This window comes from Mytilus edulis, chromosome 1 (genome assembly GCF_963676685.1).
Source record: "Mytilus edulis chromosome 1, xbMytEdul2.2, whole genome shotgun sequence".
NCBI classification, from domain to species: Eukaryota; Metazoa; Mollusca; class Bivalvia; order Mytilida; family Mytilidae; genus Mytilus; species Mytilus edulis.
The window spans coordinates 55,515,837-55,542,998 of NC_092344.1; the positions used below are offsets into that span (position 1 = coordinate 55,515,837).

Consider the following 27,162-nt stretch of genomic DNA (forward strand, 5'->3'; position numbering starts at 1 on the left):
GATTTGCTCTAAATGCTTTGGTTTTTGAGTTATAAGCCAAAAACTGCATTTTACCCCTATGTTCTATTTTTAGCCGTGGCGGCCATCTTGGTTGGTTGACCGGGTCACGCCACACATTTTTTAAACTAGATACCCCAATGATGATTGTGGCCAAGTTTGGTTTGATTTGGCCCAGTAGTTTCAGAGGAGAAGATTTTTGTAAAAGTTAACGACGACGGACGACGACGACGACGGACGACGGACGACGACGGACGACGGACGCCAAGTGATGAGAAAAGCTCACTTGGCCCTTCGGGCCAGGTGAGCTAAAAAAAGACAAAACGACAAGTTCAACTTTCTCCCCAAAAATGCAAATATTAATTAAAATTAAAACCCACATGCACACCTTCAAACAGCCAACAAAGTGAAAATATCCAAGCATTCAAACTGTAGGGGGAGTTATCTGGAATTACTTTAAACCCATAATGGGGGAAGGAAGGACAGACGAACAGATGGAAGGGGTAAAAAAATATGCTCCCAAACTTTCAGTACAGTAAGAGTTAAGACTTAATGGTTTCGTATTGAAGGTTAAGTACTTTGAATTGCTCATATGCACTACAAGCATACCAAAGAATGCATCTAGCTCATATACACATGCTCAAATAACTTTTTCTAACAAAGTAAGTGGTTCCCTCTGTGCACCAACCTTCCTTCACCAATAAAAACTGACCACCAAGTAATGGCATAATAGTGTTGACAGTGACATTAAACACCAATCAATCAATTAATAAGAACTTTATCTGCTTAAATAAAACCCTGCTGTACTTCACTCTTATATCTAAAATTCTGAATCACTGATTTTACTGTTATAGAAAAACTAAAAGACATATCTGTTAAAAAAAACTGTTTTTGAAACAGAGGTCTTCATTCCATCCTACTACAATAGGGATAAAGAATAACTGGAACGAGCATTAAAAAGTTACACAAACATTTATTGAGTCAAAGATTTTGTAAGAAATGTATACCAAAAAACAAATTTTAAAATTTTTGAAAATAAAAAATGTTGTAAGACACATGGTTTTGACTAATTATTTCCATGATTTGAAGGCAAGTTCCTCATTGTTCACTGTGATATATGTAAGTTTGTTCTATTTCTTTTGTGCAATCAACTCTTTTAATTTGTCTGCATTAGCTCCACAGATCTCCCCTACCTGAAATACAAAGAATGTATCAAAAGTAATTCATCATTTTAATTATCTTGTTATTAATTAAGATGAATAAAATAGAGTTGAGATGCCTGAATTAGGTAGCATTTGTTGTAATTCATTCAAATTGGCATATTTTACTGTATAAATTCATGTGATCAAACTTTTCTTTAAAAACCATTTTACAATTTAAGCTTATGAAACTCTCAACATTTTATGTATTAGTTGTTTTGATTTTTTTGCATTTTATATCTGTATTCACTTGTGATCATAAAATCATTGCATTATTAATGTTAGCATTCAAATATACACTTCACCGTTCTATTGATTTGTTAATATAGATTCCTTTCAGAACATGTATTGATTTTAACTAATGATGAGATACAAACATACAACTGAAATATAAATACTATGAAAATTATTTATGGATTGCAAAAAGATGATTTTTTTTACTATAATGTTTGAATTATGTGCAATGATCATTGTGGCTTTCCACTTCACAATTTCGAACATTTCCCCTTTTCTAAAGAAGCAATAACTTGCATTTGTTTTTTTCCACCCTTCAGCATGTTCAGCTACATACCCTAAAGATATTTTTAGCCTTTTTTGGTAGTATATACATGGTGACAAAATTAAGGTGTTCCCTATTTACCCAAGGTTAAAAAATTTAGCAAATTATAACATCTACCTACCTACCCCATTTATCTAAGAAAGAAACATTACGCACTAGTATTGTATTGTTAGGTCTAATATTTCATTGTACAACCATGACAACAGGTGGAAATGAATTGATCTGATTTTTATCAGGTCAATTAGCATGGGATTGTCAATACTCCATGTTAGAGATAAGAACTAATTTAACATTAAGTCGATTACATGTAAGTTGATTTAATAAAAGTGGGCCAACCTGGCTTAAGGGGTGAAATTTGAGTTGAAATTACAGACAATAAGCATGATATGCCCGTTGCTCTTTTAACTTGTCTTTTATGCTTTTATGCTTAAAATGAATTTATATGATCAACTAGAAATATATATACAAATCAAAAGGGATGTTACATTAATATATTCACCAAAGTTTTATAAAATCCCCCTTTTTTAAATATAAAAATTCATTACTTAAGAAAACGTAAAATCTAAAATTTATAAAAATGGAAAGGGAGCTTATGTCAATAGATTTAAACAATTTATCAAAGTTGCATAAATTTTGTGAAAGTGTTGGAAAATCTCCCCTTTTTTAAGCATAAAAATTCATAACACGGAAATGTAAAATCTGAAATTTATAAAAATTGATAGGGAGCTTACATCAATAGATATAAACAATTCACCAAAGTTTCATGGACATTGGTGAAAGCCTTTTTGAATTATTGTCCGAAGTGTTGAAAATCCCCCCTTTTTTATGAATAAAGCCCCATAAATCCAAAACTTAAAATCTGAAATTTATAAAAATTGAAAGGGAGCTTACATCAATAGATATAAACAATTCACCAAAGTTTCATGGACATTGGTGAAAGCCTTTTTGAGTTATTGTCGGAAGTGTTGAAAATCCCCCTTTTTTATGAATAAAGCCCCATAAATCCAAAACTTCAAATCTGAAATTTATAAAAATTGAAAGGGAGCTTACATCAATAGATATAAACAATTCACCAAAGTTTCATGGACATTGGTGAAAGCCTTTTTGAGTTATTGTCCGAAGTGTTGAAAATCCCCCCTTTTTTATGAATAAAGCCCCATAAATTCAAAACTTAAAATCTGAAATTAAAAAAAAACGAAAGGGAGCTTACGTCAATAGATATAAACAATTCACTGAAGTTTCATGGAAATTGGTGAAAGTGTTTTTGAGTTATTGTCCGAAGTGTGGACGACGGACGGACAGACGGACGGACAACGGTATACCATAATACGTCCCGTCTAAAAGACGACGGGCGTATAAAATCCATTCAAATAAATTTGAAGGCCCTTTTAAAGGTTTTGTAGGACTATGAGAGCTGTCTTGCACATCATGCACATAAGACCCCCATTGGCATTTTGAAAAATTGGCAGGTATGATAACTGACATGATTTAGCAATCTGTGTTATAAAATATTGGGAGAAATTATTGCCAATGAGAACAGATTAAATTACTTAGATGTTATAATTAGTAATAGGCAATATAGGAAAGGTGTACTGACATAAGTAGTCTCTAAACACATTAGATCCAAATGGAGCTTTCTTTAGTAGAAGCCATATTAACTATGTGTATCAGTGAGAAAAATGTAAAAGCATAAAAATATAGTATATATACCAATACACATAATTAACAGCGCCTGGTGATGTTTTATAGCCTGACCGGTTTCGGTCCGAAAAGGACCTTCATCAGAGGCAGAATGATAATATAGGAAAGGTGTACTGACATAAGTAGTCTCTAAACACATTAGCTCCAAATGGAGCTTTCGTTAGTAGAAGCCATATTAACTATGTGCATCAGTGAGAAAAATGTAAAAGCATAAAAATATAGGATATATACCAATACACATAATTAGTTATAATTAGTAATAGTTTAATCAAAATCAAACCTCTCACTGGCTCAGACATAACTAGTGTCTAATTTTGACTTATTTAGCCATTTAACGTATAAAATTGTATTTTCCATGAGATCTCTCCCTTTAATAAAAAAAAAATGACTTCACACATTGAACTCATGTTACGCAATTGACTCTGACGTATAGAAGACATTTTTAGAATGAACAAGAGTGCACACGCTGAAATGTCTCGCCTTCTATACTAATCATTGATATTATGTAGATAGTCCTAAGTATAAAGCTTTATTACAACTGTCTCATAAACTTAACATTAACCAAGATAACTAAACAAAGACCAATGAACCATGAAAATGAGGTCAAGGTCAGATGAACCATGCCAGGCAGACATGTACAGCTAACAATGCTTCTATACAACATATATAGTTGACCTATTACTTACAGTTTAAGAAAAATAGACCAAAACACAAAAAAACTTAACACTGTGCAATGAACCGTGAAAATGAGGTCAGGGTCAAAAGAAACCTGAGCTACTGACATAAAGATCATAAAAGATTTCCATACACCAAATATAGTTGACCTATGGCATATAGTATTAGATAAAAAGACCAAAACTCAAAAACTTAACTTTGACCACTGAACCATGAAAATGAGGTCAAGGTCACATGACATCTGCCCGCTAGACATGTACACCTTATAATCATTCCATACAACAAATATAGTAGACCTATTGCATATAGTATGAACTAGAGGGTTCAAGGACCCTTTGTCGCTCACCTGATATTTTTATTTACAATTGTTGCATGATAAATGCAACTGTTGTACTGTCGTTTAGTTTCAGAGATATAATACTAAAAAGTGCATTTGAAACCTAGATGTTTTATTTCAGCCATGTGGGCAGGCAGGGTCATCATACACAGTGGTCCCTGGATATCCTAGTGGTGATTTAAACCAAGTTTGTTTAAATTCGACAGTTGTTTCAGGGGAGAATTTTTGTAAAATTTATCTAACAAGAAATGCAAAGTAATGAGAAAGTTGTGAAGTAGTTTTGTTGTTGCGCAACCCCCCCCCCCCCACCCCACCCCCCCTCTTTGCCAAAAAAACAAAAAGGTAATAAAAATTATCATATATAAGGGCAATCTATCCTATAAATGATTTCTGCAAAATTCAGTTGATTGTGCAAGGGTTGTATAGCCAGCTGAGGTCGTTAAAAACTCTCTTTCTTTTGTTGTTGCAGATAGATCTTGACCTGATAAACAGTTTTACCACATGTCAGATTTGCTCTAAATGCTTTGGTTTTTCAGTGATAAGCCAAAAACTGCATTTTACCCCCTATGTTCTATTTTTAGCCATGGCGGCCATCTTGGTTGGTTGGCCGGGTCACCGGACACAATTTTTAAACTAGATACCCCAATGATGATTGTGGCTAAGTTTGGTTTAATTTGGTCCAGTAGTTTCAGAGGAGAAGATTTTTGTAAAAGATAAATAAGATTTACGAAAAATGGTTAAAAATTGACTATAAAGGGCAATAACTCCTAAATGGGTCAACAGACCATTTTGGTCATGTTTGACTTATTTGTAGATCTTACTTAGCTGAACATTTTTGCTGTTTACAGTTTATCTCTATCTATAATAATATTCAAGATAATAACCAAAAACAGCAAAATCTCCTTAAAATTACCAATTCAGGGGCAGTAACCTATTAACGAGTTGTCCGATTCATCTTAAAATTTCAGGGCAGATAGATCTTGACCTGATAAACAATTTTACTACATGTCAGATTTGCTCTAAATGCTTCGGTTTTTGAGTGATAAGCCAAAAACTGCATTTTATCCCTATGTTCTATTTTTAGCCATGGCGGCCATCTTGGTTGGTTGGCCGGATCACCGGACAAAATTTTCAAACTACATACCCGAATGATGATTGTGGCCAAGTTTGGTTTAATTTGGTCCAGTAGTTTCAGAGGAGAAGATTTTTGTAAAAGATAATTAAGATTTACGAAAAATGGTTAAAAATGACTATAAAGGGCAATAACTTCTAAAGGGGTCAACAGACCATTTTGGTCATGTTGACTTATTTGTAAATCTTACTTCGCTGATTATTTTTGCTGTTTACAGTTTATCTCTATCTATAATAATATTCAAGATAATAACCAAAAACAGCAAAATGTTCTCAAAATTACCAATTCAGGGGCAGCAACCTATCAACGGGTTGTCCGATTCATCTGAAAATTTCAGGGCAGATAGATCTTGACCTGATAAACAATTTTACCCTGTCAGATTTGCTCTAAATGCTTTGGTTTTTGAGTTATAAGCCAAAAACTGCATTTTACCCCTATGTTCTATTTTTAGCCATGGCGGCCATCTTGGTTGGTTGGCCGGGTCACCGGACACAATTTTTAAACTAAATACCCTAATAATGATTTTGGCCATGTTTGGTTAAATTTGGCCCAGCAGTTTCAGAGGAGAAGATTTTTGTAAAAGTTAACGACGCCGGACGCCAAGTGATGAGAAAAGCTCACTTGGCCCTTCGGGCCAGGTGAGCTAAAAAAAAAAACCCAGACCAAAACACAAAAACTTAACTATAACCACTGAACCATGAAAATGAGGTCAAGGTCACATGACATCTGCCCGCTAGACATGTACACCTTACAATCATTCCATATAACAAATATAGTAGACCTATTGCATATAGTACGAAAAAAACAGACCAAAACTCAAAAATTACCTATAACCACTGAACCATGAAAATGAGGTCAAGGTCAGATGACACCTGCCAGTTGGACATGTTCACCTTACAGTCCTTCCATACACCGAATATACTAGCCCTATTGCTTATAGTATCTGAGATATGGACTTGACCACCAAAACTAAACCTTGTTCACTGATCCATGAAATAAGGTCGAGGTCAAGTGAAAACTGTCTGACAGACATGAGGACCTTGCAAGGTTCGCACATATCAAATATAGTTATCCTATTACTTATAATAAGAGAGAATTCAACATTACAAAAAATAACTTTTTTTTCAAGTGGTCACTGAACCATGAAAATGAGGTCAAGGACATTGGACATGTGACAGACGGAAACTTCGTAACATGAGGCATCTATATACAAAGTATGAAGCATCCAGGTCTTCCACCTTCTAAAATATAAAGCTTTTAAGAAGTTAGCTAACACCGCCGCCGCCGGATCACTATCCCTATGTCGAGCTTTCTGCAACAAAAGTTGCAGGCTCGACAAAAAATGTTCTCTTCTTTGTTGTTGTTGGTTATATTGACTTTTATACAAAATGGTGTAAGAAACAACAAAAAAACAAGAGGCTCTCAAGAGCCTGAATCGCTCACCTGAATTTTTTTTGGTTTAATCTCTCATCAATGATTATTTTGGCTTTTCAATTTATTTAAATGTTCTTTGAATCATCCTATTTTCTTCAAAAGCAAAAAAAAATCATTTTCTCCTATGTTCTATTTTAGCCATAGGAGCTATGTTTCTTGACATACAAGGAAATGAAATATAAAATTTATACTAGATACTCTGAAACTCTGAAACTCATTTAGCCTAAGTTTGGCTGAAATTGATACAGCAGTTTCATAAGAGAAGATTTTTTAAAGTAAGTCAACATGATGAACAAATTGTGAAAAAAGTCTTTAAAGGGCAATAACTCCTAAAGAGGTCAATTGACAATTTTGGTCAAATTGACTTATTTGTAGATCTTACTTTGCTGATCATATTTGCTGTTTACAGTTTATCTTTATCTATAATAATATTCAAGATAATGACCAAAAACTGCAAAATTTCCTTAAAATTACCAATTAAGTGGCAGCAACCCAACAATTGGATGTTTGATTCATCTGAAAATTTCAGGGCTGATAGATATTGACCTAATGAACATTTTTACTCCATGTCAGATTTGCTCTTAATGCTTTCGTTTTTTGAGATATAAGCCAAAAACTGCATTTGACCCCTATGTTCTATTTTAAGTAACGGCGGCCATGTTTTTTGACAGATCAAAAATCAAAGCACACACTTTGTGCAGGATAATCTAAGGAACAATCATGTTAAGTTTTAACCAAATCCATTCAGTAGTTTCAGAGAAGAAGATTTTTTAAAGTTAGCAAATATGATAAACAAATTGTGAAAAATTGTCATTAAAGGACAATAACCCCTTAAGGGGTCAATTGACAATTTTGGTCATATTAACTTATTTGTAGATCTTACTTTGCTGATCTTTTTTGCTGTTTACAGTTTATCTTTATCTATAATAATATTCAAGATAATGACCAAAAACTGCAAAATTTCCTTAAAATTACCAATTAAGTGGCAGCAACCCAACAATGGTTTGTTTGATTCATCTGAAAATTTCAGGGCTGATAGATCTTGACCTAATGAACATTTTTACTCCATGTCAGATTTGCTCTAAATGCTTTCGTTTTTGAGATATAAGCCAAAAACTGCATTTGACCCCTATGTTCTATTTTAAGTAACGGCGGCCATGTTTTTTGACGGATAAAAAATCAAAGCACACACTTTGTGAAGGATAATCTAAGGAACAACCATGCTAAGTTTTAACCAAATCCATTCAGTAGTTTCAGAGGAGAAGATTTTTTAAAGTTAGCAAATATGATGAACAAATTGTGAAAAATTGTCATTAAAGGACAATAACCCCTTAAGGGGTCAATTGACAATTTTGGTCATATTAACTTATTTGTAGATCTTACTTTGCTGATCTTTTTTGCTGTTTACAGTTTATCTTTATCTATAATAATATTCAAGATAATGACCAAAAACTGCAAAATTTCCTTAAAATTACCAATTAAGTGGCAGCAACCCAACAATGGTTTGTTTGATTCATCTGAAAATTTCAGGGCTGATAGATCTTGACCTAATGAACATTTTTACCCCATGTCAGATTTGCTCTAAATGCTTTCGTTTTTGAGATATAAGCCAAAAACTGCATTTGACCCCTATGTTCTATTTTAAGTAACGGCGGCCATGTTTTTTGACGGATCAAAAATCGAAGCGCACATTTTGTGCAGGATATACTAAGGAACAATCATGTTAAGTTTCATTCAAATCCATTCAGTAGTTTCAGAGGAGAAGATGTTTGAAAAATTGTTAACGACGACGACGACGACGACGACGACGGACGCCAAGTGATGAGAAAAGCTCACATGGCCTTTTAGGCCAGGTGAGCTAAAAAGCCCTGACTTCTTCTCTTACTGACATGTCATGCTTGGGAGTCCTACATTTGACATGCAAAACATGAATCAAAACATGTTTTATTCTACTGGTAATCAGATTGGTGTCAGTAAACCAATAGAAGGAAAGTCAAGGATACCTAACTTGAACCAAAACCAGTATTAATATTCAGTTTGCATATGGCATATGATTTTAACTTACCTTTTCACCTCCTTTGTATAGCTGAAAAGTAGGCATTGCACTAATCCCACAGCTTTGTGCTAGTTCCTGAAAAATTATATACCGGAAATCATGCTGAATACAAATTATATAAAAGGAAGTCTGTAATGAAAACTACCACGTCGGCATCATTATCAAAAAAATTGCTACATTTTGTTTGTTGTGATAGCTACATTTCTCCTAACATGAGTTAATAACATTTACGGTACCAATTTTTCTGCACCAGATGCGCATTTCAACAAATAATATCTCTTCAGTGATGCTCGTGGCCAAAATATGTAAAATCCAAAGCTTATATAAAAGATGTAGAGCTATAATTCAAAAGTTCCAAAAAGTATAGCCAAATCCGTGAAAGGAATCAGAGCTTTAATTGTCCTTATTCTTCTTATTTTTGTTGACACAGGAAAGTCAGGAAATTAAGAATATCATGATCTGTAATATACAATTTTACTTTCTGTTTTAATTTGATCTCATAAAATTATTGAATTACTTTAAACAATGTGTTTAAAATAAAATACTGTACTTTATATATATTCTACCTGATTAAGTACATTGTAATACTGTAAATTCAGAAATTATTGCGATGTTTTTATTATTGCAAAAAATGCGATAGAGTAAACCCAATAATATAAACTTGCAATTTGAAATATTTTATATGTCAGAATCAAACAGGATTTGTCTCAATCATAAAAATTAAATTCGCATTCAAGTCTAAAATGACAAAATCCCAATAATAAATGAATGCAATAATTTCTGAATTTACAGTACATAAATTTTGAGAACCTTTTCTTGACTTTTAATATCTGTCTTTTTTCCTTTCACCTAAATTAATACCTTATCAACATAAATGGAATAAATGTAGCTTTCTTTTTAAAGATGAAAACATTAAGCACTGAATAAATGCTTATTGTTGTAAAAATACAAGTTGAATTATAAGAATACAGTTAGAAAAAAATGAGAAGAATTTTAATATCTTACATGCTTACCAAGGGTTTGAATTATTTTTTTTAGTGAAAAATATAGGGTATGTTCAGCATATTTTTTGTTATGCTCAGTCTGGAATGGACATTAAAAGTTAAGAAAAACTCATCCATCATGTAAATAACTAGCTAACTTACTTCCTCTTCGTCTACATCAACTTTTAAAAACATTACATCAGAAAACTCTTTTGCCATTTCCTGAAATAAAAATACATAACTAGAACTGTGAGCAAACTCACAAAGGGTAACACCTGCCCTGCAATACGTTTGACAAATGATTGAGGAGTTGCATTTAAAAGTGAAATGTACAAGACATTAATTTCACATGTATTGACTGTATTCCAAAAAGAGGTACAGTTTGATTAAAAATAGAATCTATATATATATTATAAGGACTTATAAAATGAAGACAGCAGATAAGATCATTTCCCGTTTGAATGGTTTTACACTAGTCATATTTGGGGCCATGTAGAGCTTGCTGTTTGATATGAGCTAATGCGCTGTGTTGAAGACTATACTTTGACCTACATGTATAATGGTTTACTTTTTTTCCAAATTGTGACTTTGATGGAGAGTTGTCTTGTTGGCACACATACCACATCTTCTTATATCTGTTTATCAATTGACAGTTGTGAGCAGTTAATGAGTAATGCATCAAATTAAACTATACATGAACAATCCTCTTTAAGCTGCTACATTTTGTATAATTCAATATGTATGGGTGATATTACAATGCAACTTACAATAAATTGCTTTGCTGAGCGCAGCTGGATACGACCGCAGAGTTCTAACACTGAAAAGTTGGGACAAAAATTGACATTATAATGCCCTTGATACATCTGAATAAGGATAGTAATTAAATATTTGACACATAATAGATTTCTGACACAGAATAACTGTAGTCAAAGAACTTAGAATTGTTTATATGACTTGAATTTATATTCAATTTTTTGCTTTTGTGCAATACACTATGCTGTTGCGAATAGACCCTTCCACCCCCCCCCCCCCCCCCAATAAAAAATATAAAACAAATTACCCCCCCTTTTTTTTTGCTTATGTGCAATACAATATGTTGCAAATTGACCCCCCCCCAAAAAAAAAAAATCAATAAAATAAAAAAAAAAAAAAAAAAAAAAAAAAAAATCGTAATTTACCCCCCTTTTCTTTTTAGCAAAAAAATAATAATAATTTTTGAAGAAATTTTCTTTTTATTTTCTGAAATCTTGAGGAGAAAAAAATGTTCCCCATAATTCCCCCCCCCCCCTTTTCCAAAAATAAAATAAAAATATTTACCTCAAGATATGGTCATAATCTCAATTCCAAATTTCCAATGGAGTTTGAAACTATAATTACCCCTTTATATATATCATAGAAAATGACATAAATAATAATGGCTAAAATTAATATGTGTACCTTAATCAGCATTTTAAAAGTAACTTCTACAAATAAATTGACAGCTAATCACCTCAAGACAATAGAACATTTCTTTATAAATGTACATAATTTAAAAGCAGTGTAAGGGAGTTTATTCAAACATAACATTGTACTGAAGTAATTGTCCATTAACCAGGAAACCCTTGTTTTCCCCTTTTTTTGCCCCTAATTCCTAAAGGGTTTGAACCATAAATCCCCAAAGCTAATCCTAACCATCCCTTTGTGGTATAATTTCAGAGAGATCCATACACCATTCCACAAGTTATTGTCTGGAAACTGGAAAAATGCTTTTTAGGGCTCCTAATTCCTAAACTGTTTGGACTATAACCCCCAAAATCAATCCCAATCTTCCTTTTGTGGTTATAAACCTTGTGTTTAAATTTCATAGATTGTTATTTACTTATCCTATAGTTATTGTCTGGAAACCAAATGTTTTCGGGCAATGCTGAAGCTGCAGCCGACATAATATTAATACCATTATACAACCCAGGGCTCACACTACTTCAGAATTATAGGGAGAAGTGGTGAGATTTGAAAGAGAAGTGCTCATTCGTGCAGTGCGCTACAACAGTCTGCACCAAAAAATTTTCAACTGCTAGTCCGAAGACCAATATTTTGAAATTTTTCTTATTGGTCCAAACCAGTCTGCACCAAAAACTTTTTCAACTACTAGTCCGAAGACCAATATTCTGACATTTTTCTTATTTGGCCAAACAAATGTTTTGCAAAAACTTACTAGTCCAAATGAAATTTTGCTAGTCTGGGGCATCGGACTAGTGGCTAACCGTGCAGACTGCCAAACAAAGTTTTGCAAAAACTTACTAGTCTGAAAGAAATTTTACTAGTCTGGGGCATCGGACTTGTGGCTAACCGTGCAGACTGCTACAATGTTTGGATTTTACTATAGTATAAAGGGTCATATGTAAATAATGTTCTTTTTATATTATTCAATTCATATCTGAGTATACAATTAAAGTAACATTTCAAATTAAAAGTTATTTAAGTTTAACTAAGGTTTTGAGAAACTAAAATCTAAATATTTATATCTAGCACTAAAAAAAAAAAATTTTATTTTAAAAAAAGTTATTAAGCTGGGCCATAATATAATTAATAGTCTCAGAGTTAAGCAACTTTGAAACAATCCATAAAAAATATAGGGAATTATATACACCAATCAATGAGATGTAACCAAAAGTCTCTTAATGCGTGTGGAATACGTAATTTTTCCCTTTGGGATCAATATTCTTCTGTCAGCTGTTCCATCCGTGCGTCCGTAGTAATTATTGTAAAAGTACGGATTTCAGTCACAGCTGGTCCGGTTCAGATCCGTAGTTTAGAAATCGGTCAATGGCGGACGAATGCAAGAAAATTTACAAAAATAAAAGATGTTTGACAAGTTATTTGGAAAGGAACATGACGTTTTAATGCAATAAATGGATTGAACATTTACTGGAGGCAACTTTTATCACGTTTAAATGAAGTAACAAACTTATTTTGCCGACGAAATTTAGGTTGATGTACGTTTTCGAGTAAGGGAGCTACCATTTGATTTTTATGGGGGGGCTAGGATGAAATTTGAAAAAAATAGGCAGGACAGGAGTTTTGAGTAAAAAAAAAAGGCAGGATGAGACACTTGCAAAAAAAAAGAAGTCAGGACGACAATTTAGGTAAAAAAAAGTCAGGATAAACTAAAAAAAAAGAAGGCAGGACCGAACAGAGTGAAAAATAAAAAGGCAGGACAGAGATTACAGCTAAAAAAAAATGCAGGACAAAATTTTTCATCCTAGCCCCCCCATAAAAATCAAATGGTAGCTCCCTAACAACCACCGGAACTTGCGGAAATGCACGAAGTGATAAAAAGTTGTATTTTTATCAAATAACCTGCTACACACTGCAAAGACAATGCTTCAACCTCTTTTCTTAAGATAATCAATCGTTTAGGTCTAAATTTCTTTAATTAACAATAAAACATTGATGTTTCATCAACTTGGTAAAAATTGAAAATGTCCGATGACGGAAGCGACTGAAAGCGAGTGTCGTCAAGAACAGGGCGACTTGTTTTTTGCTTTTGGGGGTCGGGGAAAGCGACTTCTTCGCCCAAGTCGCCTGGTAGCGTGAGCCCTGCAACCACAATTTTTTTTGCTGTCGTAATAAAATCAAAATCAGCTGCGTGAATGTAAAATTATATAGGCCTTATGTCAATGACCTAATTTTTTTTAGAATTACTACATGTAGTTGAATGAAGCACATATATTTTGTTTAAACATTTGACAAAAATATTAATGTTTTGACTGTTTACCTTACTTTCTTGTTACTTACCTGTAATTTAGGAGCAATCATTTTACATGGACCACACCAAGTGGCATAAAAATCTACAACAAGTAATTTAGATTCCTTCTTTTTCAAAGCTTCAAACTCATCCTGTAAAAATATGAAATGAAGTGTCATGTTAACTATAATCTCTATATTAATTGTCAGCTAAGAGTTTTAAATTTTCATACTAATTAAAGATCCTTTGTGAGTGCACTCATTTACCCCACGCCCCAACATTATCATTGGCAAACAAAATCTCAAAAGATTCCTAAGTGCATAGACTTATAACACCAGAAAAGTCAACAGATAAATATTGCTGGGTGATACATGTATGCACATAAACATTTAAAATATATCATCGCTATTTTACGAAATATTCCTTTGATCTTGCTAACTGATAATTTCCTTTATCAGTGAAGTCGATTGATTTGAAAAATTAATGCAATAAACTAAGGGAGCACATGCCCGTCATCAATGAAATTAACAATGTTGCCATAGGTAAAATATCCATAAACAGATTATCATTGGTTATCTAAACTCAATTGCTTTTCTCACTTTCCCTGTACCGACTCAAGCGAGAAAATAGTTGAAATACATTTTTTTAGTCTATAAATATCCTTGCAGTAGTATATTTAGGCCAAATTAGATGGTCTAATTGGCGTATATATTGATTCTAGAAAAAACTAGAGGCTCTTAAGAGCCTTCGTCCCTCACCTTGGTCTATGCGCATATTAAACAAAAGACACAGATGGATTAATGACAAAATTGTGTTTTGATGACGGTGATGTGTTTGTAGATCTTACTTTACTGAACATTCTTCCTTCTTACAATTATCTTCATCTATAATGAACTTGGCCCATTAGTTACAGAGGAAAATATTTTGTTAAAAATTAAAAAAAATATTTTTTTTTTATGAAAATTGTTTAAAATTGACTGTAAGGCTTAAATTAAAATATTGTTTGTTTGCCCTTTACCGACCGACCCTATAAATTTGTTCCGCCTGAAAATCTTTTATTTGTGTTTACAAACAAGATTTTATTTTATTTTATTTTTTGTTCCTACCAAAATTCTTATATTTGTATTTCCCGCTCAAAACTTTTTTACCGGAATTCTCGGGTTTCATCTTTCCTGTATAAGGTCTAGTCCGTTTGGTATCACGTCAGCGTTTGACATAAATGAACACTTGCATTTGGAGTTTCAAAGCATTTGTTTGAAATCAATGTTGAAAGCTTTGAAATCATGATTAAATGAACGTTACTCTGTATCTTTATACTTGAAGAGCAGGGTTCATTAAAAAAAAATTCGTCCAATACTAAATTATCAACGTGTGTACAAAATATTTTGTAAACAAACTTTGTATCCTATGTAGGGATGGCCTTTGGTGGTCCATAGATTAGGATGATTATGTTAACGATGCCTTCGACCAGCATTGATATATTCTGATTTATATCTGAACCAAAAGTCTGTAAAGGGGAGAATATTTGGCAGTAAAATCGCGAAGTTTTTCCATACAGATCATTTATAAATGCGATGTAAAATACGTGACAAAGTCAATTGAGTTTCAAGGATGTAGCATTTTTATTGAAAACACAGGCACACACGAAAATTTAAACACTCTAGGGACTTTTCTACTAGTAATGTTCAATGTATATCTGCCCGGATATATTTTACCAGGACAAAGTTATCTCTTACAGAAAAACTTTAGGTCTATAGGTAAGCGTACAAGGTACATAGAACAGAATATTAGTGCAAGTAAAAACGTTTAAAATATGCCGCACAGCCCTATATTTTGATATTTGAAAAAAATTGTAGTGCATATGAATTAAATTCACATTCTACATGATATTTTTTTTTCTTCAAAACTTGGGACTATTATACTAATAGTCATAGAAACTTATTAGCAAAAACATACTTAAACAATTAAATTCACATTCTACATGATATTTTTTTTTCTTCAAAACTTGGGACTATTATACTAATAGTCATAGAAACTTATTAGCAAAAACATACTTAAACAAAAGCAATACAGACCAAAATGACATCATGTAGATTTTGTATCTATAAAATAAAATATTATACCTACCTGCCTACCCATGACCAAAATGTACCGAGCTAAGTTATTTTTTGGGAAAGAAAAATAAAATATTTTACCTACCTACCTACCCTGTTTCAAAACATAGGGTCGGAAAAGGGCAAACAAACAATATTTTAATTTAGGCCTAACAGGCAATAACTTCTTAATGGGTCAACTGACCATTTTGGTCATGTTGAATTATTTGTAGATCTTACTTTGCTGAACATTATTGCTGTTTACAGTTTATCTCTATCTACAATATTCAAGATAATAACCAAAAACGGCAAACTTTCCTTAAAAATTACCAATTCAGGGGCAGCAACCCAACAACCAGTTGTCCGATTCGTCTGAAAATTTCAGGTCAGATAGATCTAACCTTGATAAACAATTAAACCACTGTTCGATTTGCTCTAAATGCTTTGGTTTCAGAGTTATAAGCCAAAATCTACATTTTACCCCTATAGATGTTCTATTTTTTAGCCATGGTGGCCATCTTGGTTGGTTGGACGGGTCATTGGACACATTTTAAAACTAGATACCCCAATGAAGATTGTTGCCAAGTTTGGTTAAATTTGGCCCAGTAGTTTCAGAGGCAAAGATTTTTGTAAAAGTTAATGATGACGGACGACGAACGCCAAATGATAAGAAAAGCTCACTTGGCCTTTTAGGCCAGGTGAGCTAAAATGATTCAATATTTCTTTCTGATACACACCTCTACAATAGCATGTCTTTACTTAATCTACAAAGTTTCATGAAATTCTGTTACATGGTTTCAGAGGAGTTGCAATGACAAAGTGTTGCAGTAATATATGACGCCCGTCAAGCAAAAACCACCCTTATCGCATTTGACGTCGTTATCGGTAGTCAACGCTAGAATGTAACGTAGAACAAACCGATAATTTGCACGTTGAAATTGAGATATTTTTCTAAACATAGCGTTATCCATGCGAACTGAATAGTATATTCTTATATTACATTTAAATACTTCTGTAAAATAATGCTGTATTTACGATTTGAAATTTAATTTTGTGATAAATTTCTATTCAAACTTTTCAAATGCTTGTTTTGACATACGCTGTATATTCTTATTGTCTTGAGAGGAATGATTTATAAACAATATAATAAATTCCACACATCACCATGTCTCATTAATATACATAGTACCACGATGTGTGATGATACACGTATTAACCTTCTACAATATATAAACAATACCAAAAAAAAACCCACTTAAATATTTTCTAAAAGTGTTTTTCCGCAGCTGGATTTCTTTTATACTTTTAATACGGCAAGTTATTGTATGAAGAACCTAAGAAAATAATTTAATATTTGTCGCAACATTATGCATGCCAAATGCTGAAAATCTTGCATGGTTAATCACACGAGAGAGTTTGCTTACAAGAAATTAAGTACGAAAGAGAAGAAAGTCTGTCTGAAATTTTTCGTCTTTTATTTTGCCACGCTTTAAGGAACATGTGTACTAAGTTTCAAGTTGATTGGACTTCAACTTCATCAAAAACTACCTTGACCAAAAACTTTAACCTGAACTGAGACGAACGAACAGACGAACGAACGGTACGTCGAACGAACGAACGGACCCACAGACCAGAAAACATAATGCCCTCTACTATCGTAGGTGGGGCATAAAAATTTGCAATGCGTTTAAAACTGTTATTATGAAACAAATATCAGTTCATAATTATATCACCCACTTTTAAAAAGTGGGGGTATACTGTTTAACTCCTGTCTGTCCGTTAGTCAATCCATCCGTCAGTCCGTCCGTTCGTCCCATGAATATATTCGTCGCATATCTCTTAGGAATTACATTACAAGGATTTCTGAAATTTGGTTTCAGGGTTTATATAATTCAGTTATATCGTGCGATGCGTTTTCAGATTCATCACTCAACAACTTCCTGTTTACCGAAATATTTCGGCGGGGGTATCATCAGTAAGCAGTAACTCAATGTTTCACTTGTTTTATAACTGCTTTAGAAGTTTACTTAAATCTCCTACAAAAATCGCCAAAATCGGCTTTAGAGATCCCGGCCACTCATCTTCTAAGTGGAAAGGGAATGGAACCCACTCGGATCATACGGCACAAAAACTATAATCAACCTAAAATTCGGTTCTTTGGCCAGGATGTTGTCTTTTAGGCAGATTCTGCATTTCCTTTCTCAATTTTATTCAGGACAAGTTTTGTCTTTATTCTCGTTTTACATTTTCTGAAAGTAAACAAAATATAGGTGTTCTGCATCCATTCGAAAACAAATTTTTTAATCTTTTATTCTTAAATGGTCTGTGTGGTAGGCCATGAAGAAACAAAACAACAAAGTAAGGAAGAAAAATCATCAGTGATCATTATAAAATAAAAAATGCTAGAGGCTTGAGTTAATTCGAAAAATGATTAACAATTTTGGATGCATACATGAGATTGTTTAAGCTGGTTAATCATTGTTACAATGTTGTCAAAAATATGTATACTATTTTATGGTCACAGTTCAATTTCGTTGTATTAATTTTCTTTGATTGTGAATAAAATGAGATGCGGGATATTGTTTGACTAAAATTGAGTTGTTCACTTGATTGAAATAAATATGCAACTCTAGTACAAAAGGTTATACAACGACGAGAAGACATTTTTTAAATTGATGATGTTGACTTAATGATCAGGAGTCACTGACTGTATCACCCGTCGTGTAAATCTCTACATTCATTAAAAAGATAAGGTTAACAATCCGATAATAAACTTTCAATGGTATTTTTTAACGCCATGTAAAATCAGTTTTACTGTGACTCATTTCTATTAATTAAAGTGGGTGAGGATAAAAAAAAAAAGCTATAGTGTTTGGTGCAATTTATTTTTTATTATTAAAAAAAATGCCAGTTTTAATATGAATGAAATATTTGTCACTGGATAATAAGCAAACAGCAGAAACAGAAACAAATGCAATTTTGCAATGTTGCATTAATTTTCAAAAAGATGATGCTGGATATATTACAATGATCTGTAAACATGAGGCAAGGACTAATGGAGGCAGTACAAGCTGAAAAAAACCCCATATAATTAGATCACATCAAATAAACTTGTTATCCTTCATATTTTTTTCAATCTTGAAATGATATACTTTAGATGTTATAAAACAATCTATTTTACTTTTGCATAATATTGAAATTTTCAAGTTCACTTCGAATCAAATTTCTCTGACAAGGGATATCCAGGCGAAACTTATTATAATTATAGTAATACATAAAAATAGTTGATATTTATTACGAACACGGACAGATTGAAATTTCGCACTTGAGATATATTTTTAATGTTATTTAATAAAGTTTTCAAATGTTATTTTTCGTTTAAATCACTTATAGTTTAACGTGCATTTTAGTTTGTTTTGTAAACATTGCCATGCGTATATATTTATTGCAAGAAATATATCTGAAACAGATGAAATTGCACACGCAGCTGCAGTTCTCATTTAACGATAACATTGAAGATAGTACATGTAGAAATGAACTATTAAAAGAAGGCAAAGATATGTATTTATTGGGTAAATTAAAATAAAAAGGCGTAGATAAATCCCGTTCTAGATACGGAGAGCGAAAGCGAACACATTTTACATAAACTTTTGACGACAGGTAAGTTTGTCGAGATGTGTTTCTGTTACCTATAGTATTCGAGAGTCCCGTTTAAAATCTTTGATTAAACACATCAACAGTAAAATAAATACCAAGAAAATATCAAAATTTTAATAGACGTCCAAAAAATACATTTTCATTGGTACAATATTTGAAAAATTATGCTAGTCTGCATGGTTTACCACAAACAGTACCTCATAACAGACATGACTCTGAACCTCAGATTGTGTTATCTTCTTGTGAATCAAAATAGTCGGGTTTTGACATACATGTATATGTATCAGCATTTCAGACAAATGGAACTGGATGTAGATATAAGAAAATGAGTATGAGTGCCATTGAAAAAACTCACCATCCATGTCATAATTTAAAAAAGTAAACCCTTATAGGTCAAGGTACGGTCTTCAACACGGAACATCTATAGACTAGATATGTCCACTGAACAGAATGGACAAATGTCTGGTCGCCTTGCTGTCCGCACATAATATTTGCATCTATATATTCTGATGTGTGTCGTAGATTGGACTCTTGTACTAGTATAATAGTCCCAGGTCGTAGTTATAGGCCTTCAACATTGAGATAAAACATACCGTATCGTCGGCTATAAAAGACCCCGATATGAAAAATATGAAACAATTAAATTAATTACAGCCGATTCCATTGAGTGTGTAGGCAAAGGTAATATCTTTGGTTAGCTAAGGTATACGACCATCCTTTCGGAGTAGCCTGGTCTTACAGACAGATAGATTGGTTATCTGTCGAATGAGTCTACTTTTAAATGAGTGGTACAGTAGCTACCTGAACTAAAAATGACTTCACGGTTAAGCTAGCCGCGAATCAAGCTAACCAAAGATATTACCTTTGCCTTCACACTCAATATAATCGGCTGTAAATTAATACCAGTATTAAACGCCCTATTGGCAAAATGTATTCCACTCCTTTAGATCAAATGTTCAAAACACTGACCTTCCACGAAAAATTCCCACATTGAGCTCCTTTAATCTATGTTTCATTTCTAATTTTATTGTCAATTTGATTTTGAATGGCCAAACTGTTTTAACTGGCAATATGAATTGATTCAATCTGAACCTTAGAAAGATCGAATAAGAGTAAAAATTAGTCAAGTTGATCCTTAATATAAAATAAATACAAACGGACACCACGCGTGAAATCATAAATCATAAACAGAAAACTCAGATGACCATGTCTTAAAATCAAACGAGTGAAACAAAAAATAATACAGAAATTTAAAAATTGAGCAACATGAACCCGATGAAAAACAGATAGTGCCCTGGAAGAATCAGGAGTTCACACTTCAGTGTGTGTGTTTTTTTTATTACATTTAAGATAACACTGAAATCGCTACCAAAATTAAAAAAATTCTTTTATATTTGAAATCTAACAAATGAAAGTCTTTATTGTTCTGTTATTGTAGGAGAAAAAAATCGATATATGACTGACTATCTTGCTTTGTGTGTGCTACATGTAACTGGACGATATTAGAAAAATAAGCCTTTGGTCATACTAAATGTTTGGTAGATTTTGTCAAGCTAAAAAAAAATATTGACGATCAAACTGTGATACTGTATCGCATGTGGCAGAATTCTTCCAAAAATCATCATCAATAAGATAAGTCGGTTAACATTGTAAGGAAGAGAACGATGAAACTACTTAGAAAATGGAGAGATTAGAAACCAATTTTATCTGTTTTGATTAAACCTATTCTATGGTATCAGAAAGTACCATTAAACCATCGTTGCTCATGATAAATCCGAAATTAATTTATCAAAAAAAATGAACAAAATAAAAATAAATAGATACTCTTCATCGTCCTTTATAATAGTTCGATAAGTTGGCTCGTCCTGTAGTTATTCCTGCAGCCAGAATTGCACGTGTTAGGTAGGAACATCTATATTAAAAAAATCGTCCATATGCTAGGAAGGAATATCAGGCTACATTTTGTCAAGTATCAGGAGAAGAGTAAAGTAGTAAATTGCTGCAACCTAAATCGACGTTAAAGTGTATGATTCCAACGTTACGTTGAATTTTACGTTAGAACACATTTCATGTGTTACCAAAATTGAAATTTCTCAACTATTTTTTCACCGATCGTTTTCAAATTTTTTACATTGAATTGGCATAAGTATTTTCTGTTTAATTAATAAAAAATCTGATAATTCATAATTTTTGCCATAAGGGTCGTTTTTGCTTGTCGGGCGTCATATTTAATCCTAAATTTTGAAGATAAAAGGCACATTACTCCTATTAAAACAAGAGGCTCTCAAGAGCCTGAATCGCTCACCTTAATTCTTTTGGTTAAATCTCTCATCAATGATTATTTTGGCTTTTCAATTTATTTAAATGTTTTCTGGATCGTCCTATTTTCTTCAAAAGCCAAAAAAAAAAAATCATTTTCTCCTATGTTCTATTTTAGCCATAGGAGCTATGTTTCTTGACATACAAGGAAATAAAATATAAAATTTATACTAGATACTCTGAAACTCATTTAGCCTAAGTTTGGCTGAAATTGATACAGCAGTTTCAAAGGAGAAGATTTTTTAAAGTAAGTCAACATGATGAACAAATTGTGAAAAAAAGTCTTTAAAGGGCAATAACTCCTTAAGGGGTCAATTGACAATTTTGGTCAAATTGACTTAATTTAACATTGATTCACTGATAGGGTCTTTGCATCAGAACTAAACACATTTATTTCTAAAAAAACAGTTGTTGGCATGACACGGGTTATGTTCTTCTCATATATTTTATGATAGTATGATACTAAACCCCTAAAGGGAGGGATTGTACCTGATATTCATATGATGAAGACATAATCTTCCAATCAGTTTAATTGAGGTCTGGAGCTGGCATGTCAGTTAACTGCTAGTAGTCTGTTGTTATTTATGTATTATTGTCATTTTATTTATTTTCTTTTGTTACATCTTTTGACATCGGACTCGGACTTCTCTTGAACTGAATTTTAATGTGCGTATTGTTATTCTTTTACTTTTCTACATTGGCTAGAGGTATAGGGGGAGGGTTGAGATCTCATAAACATGTTTAACCCCGCCGCAATTTTGCGCCTGTCCCAAGTCAGGAGCCTCTGGCCTTTGTTAGTCTTGTATGATTTTAAATTTTAGTTTCTTGTGTATAATTCGGAGTTTAGTATGACGTCCATTATCACTGTACTATTATGCATATTTTAGGGGCCAGCTGAAGGACACCTACGGGTGCGGGAATTCTCGCTACATTGAAGACCCATTGGTTGCCTTCGGCTGTTGTTTGCTCTATGGTCGGGTGGTTGTCGCTTTGACATATTCACCATTTCCTTTCTCAATTTTATTAATTGAAGATCTTACTTTGCTGAACATTATTGCTGTTTACAGTTTATTTCTATCTATAATTATATTCAAGATAATAAACAAAAACAGCAAAATTTCCTTAAAATTATCAATTCAGGGGCAGCAACCCAACAACAGGTTGTCTGATTCATCTGAAAATTTCAGGGCAGATAGATCTTGACCTGATAAACAATATTACCCAACGTCAGATTTGCTCTAAATGCTTTGGTTTTTGAGTTATAAGCCAAAAACTGCATTTGACCCCTATGTTCTATTTTTAGCAATGGCGACCATGTTTGTTGATAGATCATAACTTCGGATACAATTTACAAACTAGATACCCTAAGGAACATTCAGTTAAAGTTTGGAAGTATTTGGCTCAGTAGTTTCAGAGGAGAAGATTTTTGTAAAAGATTACTAAGATTTACGAAAAATGGTTAAAAATTGACTATAAAGGGCAATAACTCCTAAAGGGGTCAACTGACCATTTCCGTCATGTTGACTTATTTGTAAATCTTACTTTGCTGAACATTATTGCTGTTTACAGTTTATCTCTATCTATAATAATATTCAAGATAATAACCAAAAACAGCAAAATTTCTTTAAAATTACCAATTCAGGGGCAGTAACCCAACAACAAGTTGTCTGATTCATCTGAAAATTTCAGGGCAGATAGATCTTGACCTGATAAACAATATTATCCCATGTCAGATTTGCTCTAAATGATTTGGTTTTTGAGTTATAAGCCAAAAACTGCATTTGACCCCTATGTTCTATTTTTAGCAATGGCGACCATGTTTGTTGATAGATCACAACTTCTGATACAATTTACAAACTAGATACCCTAAGGAACATTCAGTTAAAGTTTGGAAGTATTTGGCCCAGTAGTTTCAGAGGAGAAGATTTTTGTAAAAGATTACTAAGATTTACGAAAAATGGTTAAAAATTGACTATAAAGGGCAATAACTCCTAAAGGGGTCAATTGACCATTTCCGTCATGTTGACTTATTTGTAAATCTTACTTTGCTGAACATTATTCCTGTTTACAGTTTATCTCTATCTATAATAATATTCAAGATAATAACCAAAAACAGCAAAATTTCCTTTAAATTACCAATTCAGGGGCAGCAACCCAACAACAGGTTGTCTGATTCACTTGAAAATTTCAGGGCAGATAGATCTTGATCTGATAAACAATATTACCCCATGTCAGATTTGCTCTAAATGCTTTGGTTTTTGAGTTATAAGCCAAAAACTGCATTTGACCCCTATGTTCTATTTTTAGCAATGGCGACCATGTTTGTTGATAGATCATAACTTCAGATACAATTTACAAACTAGATACCCTAAGGAACATTCAATTAAAGTTTGGAAGTATTTGGCCCAGTAGTTTCAGAGGAGAAGATTTTTGTAAAAGATTACTAAGATTTACGAAAAATGGTTAAAAATTGACTATAAAGGGCAATAACTCCTAAAGGGGTCAACTGACCATTTCCGTCATGTTGACTTATTTGTAAATCTTACTTTGCTGAACATTATTCCTGTTTACAGTTTATCTCTATCTATAATAATATTCAAGATAATAACCAAAAACAGCAAAATTACCTTAAAATTACCAATTCAGGGGCAGCAACCCAACAACGGGTTGTCTGATTCATCTGAAAATTTCAGGGCAGATAGATCTTGACCTGATAAACAATATTACCCCACGTCAGATTTGCTCTAAATGCTTTGGTTTTTGAGTTATAAGCCAAAAACTGCATTTGACCCCTATGTTCTATTTTTAGCAATGGCGACCATGTTTGTTGATAGATCAAAACTTCGGATACAATTTATAAATAAGATACCCTAAGGAACATTCAGTTAAAGTTTGAAAGTATTTGGCCCAGTAGTTTCAGAGGAGAAGATTCTTGAAATAGTTTACGACGACAGACGACGGACGCCAAGTGATGGCATAAGCTCACTTGTCCCTTCGGGACAGGTGAGCTAAAAATCAATTCTTAATTTCCTGTCGAAATGCATGTCTACAATACATAGTCATGTCCTTGTTATCTACTTACTGTCTACACTATTTTAAGAAATTATAATCTACTTACTGTCTACACTATTTTAAGAAATTATATAAGTTGGGTTGTTTCAGAGGAGTAAAAATGACAGGAACAGGACTAACTGGCTAGTTTATTAAGGCCAATAAAGTTGAAAGGTGCATACATTTGTAACTCATAGAATAAAAAACTGAATCACAATTTCCTGTCAATATGCACACCTACATAGTATGTCCTTTATTATCTACAAAGTCTCATGAAATTCTGTTGTGTAGTTTAGGAGGAATTGAGATGACAAACAGCTGAAGTAGTATATATTGAGGACAATAAGTGCAAAGGGGTATAAGTTGGATAAGAGAGTTGTCTAATTGGCACTCATACCACATCTTCTTATATCTAATAACACTTACAAAAAAAATTGAATCATAATTTCCTGTCGATATGCACGTCAACATATTGAGTATGTCCTGTAAATTATCTACAAAGTTTCATGAAATTCTGTTGTTTGGATTCAGATGAGTTGCGATGACAAGAACAGGACTGATGGACAGACGGGTCAAAAACATTATACCTGATGCGAAAATTGCTTGGGGTATTATATAAATTGGGAGTATTTTTTGAATTCTATATTATTCCTGTGTATTTTGTGATAATTTTCATGTGTTTTCAGTTGAGCAAGCTTTACCATATTTACTGGTAGGAAGCCACAGTCTTACATACATGTATGCTAGTGCTGAAATTGAAATTAAACACCAATCAATCAAGTTGTCAATCAATCAATCAATCTTATGTCATGGATATTAAGATGATAATTGTTTAAATCTAAAATTACATGTTCATTCAATTTATGTTACCCATGATACCAGTGATAAAAAAAATTGGTCAATATTTGGCATGTAAAACATTTTTCATTTTTTGTAAAATGTGTTCACTGGTTATTTTTGGCAGTCCTGTGATCAATGCAAGTCTTCTACATGTATATCAGTTTTTTTCTAAAAAATTATAATCATATCGAATAAGTTATTCACTGGGACCTTTAAATTTCTTCTAAGAGAAATCCATCACTCATTTATAGAAGAAATTTAAAGGTCCCAGTAAATAAACTCCACTGAGAACAATTATACCTTATCGTATTCTTTCAATGGGACAGTTCATTGATCGAAAAATTAAAATTGACACCTGGTAAAGCTACTCAAAATCAGGAAAAGATTCAATTCTTAAAGATGCAATAATTTATATAATAATACAAAATGTACAAAGAACTGTTATCATATCATTCTAAAAAATGTACCTACTGTTGAGAATTGTATTCTTTCAACATGTTCAATGGGACAGTTCATTGTTCATGTTGTTCCAAAAATTTAAATTGACACAGGTATATAAAGTTACTGAAAATGCGGAAATGTCCCATATAAATTTAAAAGTTCATGTTTATTGTTAAGCTGCACACCTTAAATCTAAATAAATTTTAGTTTTTTATAATTATAATATAGAATAGAATATTTTTATACACCAAATTAGGGCTCAGAAGGGCATATTATACTACTGGCATATATATATAATTACAAACAATATTATTAAAATAGATCTATAAACAATAACATATGCAATATACATGTAACATGTGTAATAAAAACAACATATATATATATACATGTACTACAGAAAATACACACAACGCCTGCGTCCTAGGTTTTTTTTTAAATTGCCTTGCCAGATGTCATAATTATTTGAACTAGTATAATGCCTAAAGGTATAAATTCATGATCATTTATGTATGCATGTTTGTATACATCATTAGTCATGATTACATGTCATTATAAATAAGGTGCACAGATACACTAGACTGCAAAGTGCTAAAATTATACAGAATATAAAGGGAAAAATATATAACACAACTATAAACATTAAAAAAAAATTTGGGGGCAATAATTTCACCTGTGCAATGTGCGGGAAAAAGCGTTCAACAACGTCAACGTGTTCACCATATTCGCTTAAAGTTATCGCTTAAAATATAATGATTTTCAATGTGTGATTTGATTTGCATCAATTTTACCTTATTAACTAGTTTTATTAAAGATTCGTCTGACATCTTCACACTGTTACTTTTATAAGCTCCACAAGGCTATCAACATGGAAATCCGCGAAAATTATAATGACCGGAAGCTTCTATATTCCGTAAACTGGATCCCTCACCTGTACATTCTCTCGACAGAGATGCGGCGA

General features: G+C 32.7%; 1 protein-coding gene across 1 annotated transcript; it reads right to left on the bottom strand.

The window, feature by feature from the left end:
• Positions 1-950: 950 nt before the first annotated feature.
• LOC139514412 (uncharacterized) lies at positions 951-27,162 on the bottom strand. Its single transcript, XM_071303618.1, has 5 exons — positions 26,993-27,162; positions 13,851-13,952; positions 10,236-10,295; positions 9,100-9,165; positions 951-1,190 (listed from the first exon to the last, which is right to left on the bottom strand). The coding sequence occupies exons 1-5, from the start codon at positions 27,026-27,028 to the stop codon at positions 1,128-1,130; spliced, it is 327 nt and encodes a 108-aa protein (XP_071159719.1). The 5' UTR covers positions 27,029-27,162; the 3' UTR covers positions 951-1,127.